General features: G+C 46.8%; 1 protein-coding gene across 2 annotated transcripts in view; it reads right to left on the bottom strand.

Annotated features, from left to right (window-relative positions):
- Positions 1–721: 721 nt before the first annotated feature.
- The window catches only part of LOC125455228 (galectin-related protein-like), a 35,079-nt gene continuing 24,534 nt past the window's right edge, over positions 722–11,266 (bottom strand). For both annotated transcript variants that reach the window (XM_048536963.2, XM_059648312.1), the window contains exons 4-5: positions 10,574–10,751; positions 722–1,776 (exon numbers count right to left, since the gene is read on the bottom strand). In XM_048536963.2, coding sequence (XP_048392920.1) covers positions 1,633–1,776; positions 10,574–10,751 — 322 coding nt within the window. In that variant the 3' untranslated portion in view covers positions 722–1,632. The remainder of the gene's footprint in view (positions 1,777–10,573; positions 10,752–11,266) is intronic.

Below are 11,266 nucleotides of genomic sequence, written 5' to 3'. Positions count from 1 at the left end.
GGAAGGAGAAGTAAAAAGAAAAGAAAAGGGGAAATTATAAACATTTTCAACTTTTCCTGAAGATTGATCTAAACAAAATTAAGTGCCTGACACTGATAACAGCATTACATTTGGAAAGACATCTTAGTTTGTTTTCAGGTTTCCATACGTTAACACATCTCTCAAGGTTCCGACTGGATACTCCGACATTGAGACAAATATAAAACAATGAGATATGGAATGTCACAATTAAGCAGTTGTTAATTCAGTCTTCGCACCACATTGACTCATGTCAGCAGCATTTCCAGGCTATTGCTTGTTCCCAGAATGGGACAAAGTGGTCAGCATGAATCTGACAGTTGTCAGAATGTGTGTGTCTGGCAGCAAAATGTGCAGAGACAGAGATGGATACACATTGCACAGGGGGGTTTGTGGAAAAAAAAATTATTTTGATAAATGCAGCGACACATATAAATAGGAAGGTTGCGCAGCAAACCAAATATTTCTGTTCCAATTGACATACGTGCAGAATCCTGAATGCAATAATCACAAAATTAACGTGCTGTCTTCCAGCAAAGCCTCTGACATAATACTTTACCATAAAACACAATCACTAATCTCTCTGACTGGATCTATCAATTCTCAAAGTCTGTTCTTTTCAGTGACTGAGAGCAAAAGCTTGGTTTGCTGGAAGTATGTAAAATATCAGACATTCAACTGCCCTTTTAGTTGTTTTACATTTAGAAACTTTAATTTTGTGAAACATTATGTAAATTACACTAACCAATAGAAAACGCAGTTCCTGCTGATACCAATCGCTCTAAGAAAAAGCTCAGTTTAGCAGATTAATTTAAAACATATTGAAGCAGAAACTACATGATATTTCCCAGAAATAAGATATTTATGACCAACATTACAGATTATGCAGTTATATTTTAGAAATTATTATTGATAGGAACACCTGTTTCATTGCTTCCAATCAATAAAGTTATTAATAAGTTATGAGTATCGAGAAATATATCTGTAATTTACAGATTCTAACTAGATTAACTATCTAATACAATCATTTGCTAACATTCCAATGGTTAATGCTTCTTTAAGACTAAAAGAAATGATGAATATAAATAAGTATCCAGTGTTGTATATAACACAAACCACACCATTCATGTTACATTCTACAAAACCTATTTACAGTCCAGACAATACCCTGATTAGTTACATCCCTTTTTTTAAAATATATACTTGTTAATGAGTTGTGCTGTCATTTCAGTGCAGAGGCTGTAGTGCATGGTATAAACAACACAAAAATTACTCCATTCAACACCGTTATGCTCCCACCCCACCCCTTTGTGTAGTTGCCCCACACGCAGAACAATCAGAATACATTATGCTGGCAGTCTCAGCGCTGTCATAAATTGGAATTTACTCCCGTCCTGAGTGCTTCCCCTAATTTCTACCCCAAGTGGACAATTCCCCGAATCAGTTACACTGCCAACGCCTGAACAATGGTTCCATGTTTCCTCTGGAACAGTAGATAATGGAGCCTAGCACCGAGGCAGCGCAGACCCAGCTGGCACTGCCATAGTGTGACGGCAAGAGTTTGACCAATTGATACAAAACGTCACAGTTCCTTCCGACAATCCCAAAAATATCCTAACCCAGTTTGGTCAGCTGCAAATCACCAAAGATTTTTATCTTATCAATTCCTGACAAGTCAGAGACACGATGGTGAAAATCAAAGAGCTGGTGCCCATCGACAAATATACGGAATCGCTGGTACTCGCAGTGCATCTCCAGCTGTAAAACATGCCAAACAAAGAAAGTATCTTTGAGAAAATCCCCAATTATCAAACAAGTGTCATTATTAAAATACATTCCATTTTTATATTCAACTCGTGTCTCCCTGCGATAGGAAGGAAATTGTTAAACTTGAAAGGGTGCAGAAAAGATTTACCAGGATGTTGCTGGGGTTAGAGGGTTGGAGCTATAGGGAGAGGGTGGATAGGCTGGGGCTGTTCTCCCTGGAGTATTGGAGGCTGAGGGGTGACCTTATAGAGGTTTATAAAATCATGAGGGGCACAGTTAGGGTGAATAGTAAAGGTCTTTTTCCCAGGACAGGGGAGTCCAAAACTAGAGGGCACAGGTTTAAAGTGAGTGAGGGAAGATTTAAAAGGGACCCAAGGGGCAACTTTTCCACACAGAGGGTGGTGCGTGTATGTAATGAGCTGCCAGAAGAGGTGGTGCAGGCTGGTACAATTACGACATTTAAAAGATATCTGGATGGGTACAAGAATAGGAAGGTTTAGAGGGATATTGGCCAAAAGGGAGTCGATGAATTTAGGATATCTGGTCAGTACGGTCAAGTTGAACCGAAGGGTCTGTTTCTGTGCTGTGCAGTTCTAAGACTCTATTTACCCAGAATATTAAACAGAAAATATTAGCCATAATTTCATGGGAACAAAATGCCATGCAGCAAGACATCACTGATCTATGCCCTAACTCCAGATACACTCAACTTTGTCCAACTCTCCTTAACACCTTCTAAAAACTGCTATGTCAGATTTCACATTCACAACTGGTCTAGCATCGACTCACATTTGCAGAACATCCTACAAACTTCCACTACCCTCTGAAAACAGAAAGGTTTCATCATTTCACTCTTAAATGCTCTCCTTCTGGGTTTAAGGCTACTTTAATTCGGTGCACTATCACAATACAAACATGACCAATGCGAATTCCTTCAGTCAAACCAGTGAATAGAAGTAATAATTAGTGTGGCACAGAGCCATACAAACTAAGGTATATGAGAGATAATGGGAACTGCAGATGCTAGAGATTCCAAGATAATAAAATGTGAGGCTGGACGAACACAGCAGGCCAAGCAGCATCTCAGGAGCACAAAAGCTGACGTTTCGGGCCTAGACCCTTCATCAGAGAGAGGGATGGGGGGAGGGAACTGGAATAAATAGGGAGAGAGGGGGAGGCGGACCGAAGATGGAGAGTAAAGAAGATAGGTGGAGAGGGTGTAGGTGGGGAGGTAGGGAGGGGATAGGTCAGTCCAGGGAAGACGGACAGGTCAAGGAGGTGGGATGAGGTTAGTAGGTAGCGGGGGGTGCGGCTTGGGGTGGGAGGAAGGGATGGGTGAGAGGAAGAACCGGTTAGGGAGGCAGAGACAGGTTGGACTGGTTTTGGGATGCAGTGGGTGGGGGGGGAAGAGCTGGGCTGGTTGTGTGGTGCAGTGGGGGGAGGGGACGAACTGGGCTGGTTGAGGGATGCAGTAGGGGAAGGGGAGATTTTGAAACTGGTGAAGTCCACATTGATACCATATGGCTGCAGGGTTCCCAGGCGGAATATGAGTTGCTGTTCCTGCAACCTTCGGGTGGCATCATTGTGGCAGTGCAGGAAGCCCATGATGGACATGTCATCAAGAGAATGGGAGGGGGAGTGGAAATGGTTTGCGACTGGGAGGTGCAGTTGTTTTTTGCGAACTGAGCGGAGGTGTTCTGCAAAGCGGTCCCCAAGCCTCCGCTTGGTTTCCCCAATGTAGAGGAAGCCGCACCGGGTACAGTGGATGCAGTATACCACATTGGCAGATGTGCAGGTGAACCTCTGCTTGATGTGGAATGTCATCTTGGGGCCTGGGATGGGGGTGAGGGAGGAGGTGTGGGGACAAGTGTAGCATTTCCTGCGGTTGCAGGGGAAGGTGCCGGGTGTGGTGGGGTTGGAGGGCAGTGTGGAGCGAACAAGGGAGTCACGGAGAGAGTGGTCTCTCCGGAAAGCAGACAGGGGAGGGGATGGAAAAATGTCTTGGGTGGTGGGGTCGAATTGTAAATGGCGGAAGTGTCGGAGGATAATGCGTTGTATCCGGAGGTTGGTAGGGTGGTGTGTGAGAATGAGGGGGATCCTCTTGGGGCGGTTGTGGCGGGGGCGGGGTGTGAGGGATGTGTCGCGGGAAATGCGGGAGACGCGGTCAAGGGCGTTCTCGATCACCGTGGGGGGAAAGTTGCGGTCCTTAAAGAATGTGGACATCTGGGATGTGCGGGAGTGGAATGTCTTGTCATGGGAGCAGATGCGGCGGAGGCGGAGGAATTGGGAATAGGGGATGGAATTTTTGCAGGAGGGTGGGTGGGAGGAGGTGTATTCTAGGTAGCTGTGGGAGTCGGTGGGCTTGAAATGGACTTCAGTTACAAGCTGGTTGCCTGAGATGGAGACTGAGAGGTCCAGGAAGGTGAGGGATGTGCTGGAGATGGCCCAGGTGAACTGAAGGTTGGGGTGGAAGGTGTTGGTGAAGTGGATGAACTGTTCGAGCTCCTCTGGGGAGCAAGAGGCGGCGCCGATACAGTCATCAATGTACCGGAGGAAGAGGTGGGGTTTGGGGCCTGTGTAGGTGCGGAAGAGGGACTGTTCCACGTAACCTACAAAGAGGCAGGCATAGCTGGGGCCCATGCGGGTGCCCATGGCCACCCCCTTAGTCTGTAGGAAGTGGGAGGAGTCAAAAGAGAAGTTATTGAGTGTGAGGACGAGTTCAGCTAGGCGGATGAGTGTCGGTGGAGGGGGACTGGTCGGGCCTGCGGGACAGGAAGAAGCGGAGGGCCTTGAGGCCATCTCCATGCGGAACGCAGGTGTACAGGGACTGGACGTCCATGGTGAATATGAGGTGTTGGGGGCCAGGGAATTGGAAGTCCTGGAGGAGGTGGAGGGCGTGGGTGGTGTCACGGATGTAGGTGGGGAGTTCCTGGACCAAAGGGGAGAAAAACCTGCCTGCCCTGGTCGACCCATCGTCTCAGCCTGCTCCTGCCCCACCGAACTCATCTCCACCTATCTGGACTCCATTTTCTCCCCTTTGGTCCAGGAACTCCCCACCTACGTCCGTGACACCACCCACGCCCTCCACCTCCTCCAGGACTTCCAATTCCCTGGCCCCCAACACCTCATATTCACCATGGACGTCCAGTCCCTGTACACCTGCATTCCGCATGGAGATGGCCTCAAGGCCCTCCGCTTCTTCCTGTCCCGCAGGCCCGACCAGTCCCCCTCCACCAACACTCTCATCCGCCTAGCTGAACTCGTCCTCACACTCAACAACTTCTCTTTTGACTCCTCCCAATTCCTACAGACTAAGGGGGTGGCCATGGGCACCCGCATGGGCCCCAGCTATGCCTGCCTCTTTGTAGGTTACGTGGAACAGTCCCTCTTCCGCACCTACACAGGCCCCAAACCCCACCTCTTCCTCCGGTACATTGATGACTGTATCGGCGCCGCCTCTTGCTCCCCAGAGGAGCTCGAACAGTTCATCCACTTCACCAACACCTTCCACCACAACCTTCAGTTCACCTGGGCCATCTCCAGCACATCCCTCACCTTCCTGGACCTCTCAGTCTCCATCTCAGGCAACCAGCTTGTAACTGATGTCCATTTCAAGCCCACCGACTCCCACAGCTACCTAGAATACACCTCCTCCCACCCACCCTCCTGCAAAAATTCCATCCCCTATTCCCAATTCCTCCGCCTCCGCCGCATCTGCTCCCACGACAAGACATTCCACTCCCGCACATCCCAGATGTCCACGTTCTTTAAGGACCGCAACTTTCCCCCCACGGTGATCGAGAGCGCCCTTGACCGCGTCTCCCGCATTTCCCGCGACACATCCCTCACACCCCGCCCCCGCCACAACCGCCCCAAGAGGATCCCCCTCATTCTCACACACCACCCTACCAACCTCCGGATACAACGCATTATCCTCCGACACTTCCGCCATTTACAATTCGACCCCACCACCCAAGACATTTTTCCATCCCCTCCCCTGTCTGCTTTCCGGAGAGACAACTCTCTCCGTGACTCCCTTGTTCGCTCCACACTGCCCTCCAACCCCACCACACCCGGCACCTTCCCCTGCAACCGCAGGAAATGCTACACTTGTCCCCACACCTCCTCCCTCACCCCTATCCCAGGCCCCAAGATGACATTCCACATCAAGCAGAGGTTCACCTGCACATCTGCCAATGTGGTATACTGCATCCACTGTACCCGGTGCGGCTTCCTCTACATTGGGGAAACCAAGCGGAGGCTTGGGGACCGCTTTGCAGAACACCTCCGCTCAGTTCGCAAAAAACAACTGCACCTCCCAGTCGCAAACCATTTCCACTCCCCCTCCCATTCTCTTGATGACATGTCCATCATGGGCCTCCTGCACTGCCACAATGATGCCACCCGAAGGTTGCAGGAACAGCAACTCATATTCCGCCTGGGAACCCTGCAGCCATATGGTATCAATGTGGACTTCACCAGTTTCAAAATCTCCCCTTCCCCTACTGCATCCCTCAACCAGCCCAGTTCGTCCCCTCCCCCCACTGCACCACACAACCAGCCCAGCTCTTCCCCCCCACCCACTGCATCCCAAAACCAGTCCAACCTGTCTCTGCCTCCCTAACCGGTTCTTCCTCTCACCCATCCCTTCCTCCCACCCCAAGCCGCACCCCCCGCTACCTACTAACCTCATCCCACCTCCTTGACCTGTCCGTCTTCCCTGGACTGACCTATCCCCTCCCTACCTCCCCACCTACACTCTCTCCACCTATCTTCTTTACTCTCCATCTTCGGTCCGCCTCCCCCTCTCTCCCTATTTATTCCAGTTCCCTCCCCCCATCCCCCTCTCTGATGAAGGGTCTAGGCCCGAAACGTCAGCTTTTGTGCTCCTGAGATGCTGCTTGGCCTGCTGTGTTCGTCCAGCCTCACATTTTATTATCTTGCAAACTAAGGTATATACCATGTTTAACACCAATCCACCCATAGTCACCTCCTAGTTCCTGTGTTGGAAGGTGCTGGCATGAGGATGTAGTGAGACAGTGACAATCCTTTCCATAGTTGAAGTGGTTTGTTAACACTGACTGTCTGGATTAACATGAATGAGCAGTAATGGGGGTTGGGGACTAGAGAGCTGTCAACAGAGGATATCAGTGTCTTTCAGGAGTGGAGACACAAAGTAGAAAAAGACAAGGTATTTCTGTAAGAAATTTAGTCATAATTTTTAAAAATTAACTTATTTCTCCATCCGTAAATATGATGTGTCCTGTTTTCAGGTCTCAAAAGTTAAGTACCATATCTTGTTTTCTGAAATGGAAAATTATTCTCACTTTTGACAGTAATTTATAATTATATTAAACCAATGTATAATTCCAAACAAGCAACATGTTCCAATTTGCTCTGTTTCAAGGTCAGCCACTATCAAAAATAAACCACCGCTACTTCTGTGCACTAAGAGCCATCACTCACAGCAGAGGATAAATTCACAGGAAGTGAGGGTGTTTGATCTATTACCCACAGTGCTCAGCTTTTCACAGGGTCTGGACCTTGTAGATACCTGAAGGGGAACAGTTGTTGTGTCAAGTTATTCTGCTCCTGGTTATGTCGCCCATATATAACATGTTATACAGAAACTCAAGGGCAGCTAGACACAGGCAATAAACACTGGCCTGCCAGCAGTGCCCACATCCCGTGAGTGAATGAAAAATAACACTTTGTTCTTACTACAAACAAAATCCAGCATTTGTAGAACTTGTGTCTCATGACTTTCCAAGTCTCAGCTGAACAATAACAAATAAAGTGACAAAAAAAAATTTTAGTACCAATAGTGAGATGGTTTAAGTATTTTCACATGAGCGTATAACTTCCAAGCCATGTCACTGATGGTTGACAATCTACAGGCTTTCTTGCAAGTTGTGGAAATGTTTTACAGTTTCTATAATCTTATTTTACAAGGCTCCTCAAACTTGGGATTTCACCCCTGCATGGTCAGGGGACGGGCGATGTATCAGACACACCCCAGCTAAGGTTCTAGGACAGAAGTCCCAATCTCATCAGGGCCAGTGGAAATACTTGAATTTAACACAAATGTAGAATTGAAAGCCAGTCTCATGGCAACCACGTAGGCACCGATCATTGTAAAACTCTCTGGATATCTGCCATCCTTACCTGGGCATAGAGTCATAGAGATTTACAGCATGGAAACTCACCCATACTGCTCAGGTTACACAAGTAATCCAGCCCCGTTTGCCTGAAATTGGTCCATACCCCATCCCATCCATGTACCTGTCAAACTGCTTCTTAAATAAAGAAATTGTACTCACTTCCATCACTACTTCTGGCAGCCCATTCCAGACACTTAACCACCCTCCGTGTGAAATAAACTGTCCCTCTAGACCCTCTTGTATCTCGCCCCTCTCCTCGTTAACCTATGCACAGTCTGACCTATGCGTCACTCCAGACCCTTGGCAATGGGGCCGAGTCTGAACTGTCCTTTGAAATGACTCAGCAAGGATATTCTGATCCAGAGCAATTAGGAATGGCCAATAAACACTGGCCTAATCAGTCATGACTGAATTAAAAAATTACTACAATGTCCTCACATAATGGGCCCAATTGTAACACTGCAAGTGCATGAGTTTTGGACGGGTTATTGTATAACCCTTTGTTATACGTATTGCTTTGCATCCACTCCCAACTCTCCCCTACTCCAGTCTTTCGCCATGTGAATCCTAGAGAATCATTAGAATAATGTGTTACATTGTTGTAATGGCTAACTTTTCTCATATCATTACTTACGGTGGAATGTGCAAATGCAGAGTCAGAGCAAGATTCCTCGGGTGAGGAATGCTGTTGTTAATTTCCATTCAATTACTGTATGGAATCAGAATCAGCCATCATGCCTCCGATTCACTCCCCAGTTTCCACCAGCACCTTCCAGGCAACGACAGATCGTCACATATTCTTGTTTGTCAGGCCAGCTCTGGTTCTTTGCAATCATCTTAAAAAGTGTTTCTGTGCTACACAATGTAAATAGGGAGCCTGGATCATCACTGATCCACTTCCAGACACTTGCACTGCAGACAGATGTAGTAAAAGTGACTGCGGAATTAATATGAGAACGTCAGTTCACAGATTTCTCTGTGAATCTGTAGACAATGTGCTCTCATTATCTGGATCAGGGCAGAAGGCCCTGTGTAGGCCAGCGAAGTGCAAGCCGTGGACTCAGCTGTAAGTCAGCTGAAAATAGCAATGAAAGGACTTTCAGCTAAATTAACTAAGATGGCCAAAAATACATTCATCTCCTTAATAGCTGTGTCATACAGATTAATTACATCTGGTGTTGTTTAGGTGTCTCAACATGACATTCAGAAGTTGACATAATTCACATTTAAGAGGCAAAAATGGTTACAATAAACTTAAATGCAACAAATAAAACAATATCATGCTAGTTAAATTCTGGAACGTTCTTTAGCCTTTAACCCTTAAATTCTGCTCAAAGAAGCTTCATGCGAATTCACCTTTCAATTGGTGATATTTTTTGTATTTGCGGCCTCTGGTTTTGGTTTCTTTCACTAAGTCGGAATATCCACTCTGTCGAGGAAATCAAAACCTTAACATCATTTTGAAGGTCTTTCTCAATGTGGAAGACGGGGATTTAGAGACCCCCTCAATTTGCACAAGTTTAAAGAAAAGACCAACCTAGTCACAGAAACATACAGCATGGAAACACACTCTAGGGTCCAACTCGACCATGTCGACCAAATATCCTAAATTAATCTGGTCCCATTTGCCAGCATTTGGCCCATACCCGTCTAAACCCTTCCTACTCATATACCCATCCCAGATGCCTTTTAAATGTTGTAATTGTACCAGCCTCCACCACTTCCTCTGGCAGCTCATTGTATACAGGCACCACCCTCTGTGTGAAAATGTTGCCCATTAGGTCCCTTTTAAATCTTTCCCCTCTCACCTTAAACCTATGCCGTCTAGTTTTGGACTTTCCGAGCCTGGGAAAAAGATTTTGGCAATTTGTCCTAGCCATGCCTGTCATGATTTTATAAATCTCTATAAGGTCCCCCCCTCAGTCTCCAACGCTCCAGGGAAAATAGCCCCAGCCTATTCAGCCTCTCCCTGTAGCTCAAACCCTCCAACCCCGGTAACATCCTTGTAAATCTTTCCTGCATCCTTTCAAGTATAACACCATCCTTCCTGTAGCAGGGAGACCAGAACTGAACGCAGTTTTCCAAAAATGGCCTAACCAATGTCCTGTACATTCACAACATGACCTCCCAACTCCTATTGTCAATGCACTGATCAATGAAGGCAAGCATACCAAACACCACCTCCGCTATCCTGCCAAGCTGTGACTCCACATTCAAATACTATGAACCTACACCCCAAGATCTGTGTTTGGCAACAATCCCCAGGACCTTACCATTAAGTGTATAAGTCCTTCCCTAGTTTGCCTTTCCAAAATGCAGCGCCTCACACTGATCTACATCAAATTCCGTCTGCCATTCCTTGGCCCACCTGATTAAGGTCCTGTTGCACTCTGAAATAACCTTCTTCGCCGTTCACTACACCTTCAATTTTGGTGTCCTCTGCAAACATACTAACTATTCCTTCTGTACTCACATGCAAATGTTTAATTTTTGATCACACTTGTAACTTCTCAATGCTAGTATCATCTGTGTCAATGTTTTGTTGTATGTTGGGTGTCTTACATGACATCATCCCCAGATTTACATAAGGAGACCAGAGCTCCCATCTGCTACAAACACATACTCACCCTAAATGGCTGGTCTGGGATGAAGGGGAAATATGGAATTGAAGTCTCCTCCTCTCCCCATTCTCCAGAGACAAAAGCATTTCGGACAAACTGCTGATCAGAAAATCTTGCCTGGAGTTCGACGGCAACATCAGCTGGTGATACATCCGAATCTCCACAGCACAGGCTGATCTCAAAGCTTCAACATTGGGGGGGTGGGGGGGGGGAGAAGAGAGGGAATGTTAGTGTCAGTCACCAAAATTCTTCCCGAAGCTTGCACAGGCTGAAACTGAGGAGCGTGTCTGGATCAACAGCATACTTTTACACAGCAGCCTTAACCTGGTAAATTATCCCAAGGCATTTCAAGAGAGTGATTATAAAACAAAGAGATCAGACAAAGCCATGTAGTAGATCATTTTAAAAGGAGGACAGAGGGAGAGCGCGAGCAAGCAGCACAGAGGGGTCTGTGAGGGAGTGAGTTCCAAAGCTCACGACACAAGTAGCTGAAAGCACGGTCCCCAAAAGCAGAGCAAAATGGGAAAGGGATTGTTTTTAAAAAAAACCAAGGATTGCAGAAGGCATTGTAACGCTTTCAAAAAGCAAGTAATTGAAACTCATTGTAAGTGGTATTTACACTGCTGTTTTGTTCAAGCTGTGTGGGAGGCCAGCACCAGGTGTGCATAAAGAGAGATTCAGCCAACAACAGGTTGCTGA

The sequence above is a fragment of the Stegostoma tigrinum genome, chromosome 9 (assembly GCF_030684315.1).
Source record: "Stegostoma tigrinum isolate sSteTig4 chromosome 9, sSteTig4.hap1, whole genome shotgun sequence".
Classification (NCBI taxonomy): Eukaryota; Metazoa; Chordata; class Chondrichthyes; order Orectolobiformes; family Stegostomatidae; genus Stegostoma; species Stegostoma tigrinum.
The sequence above is the reverse complement of the archived record's forward strand: the minus strand, read 5'-3'. Positions and strand labels throughout refer to the sequence as shown.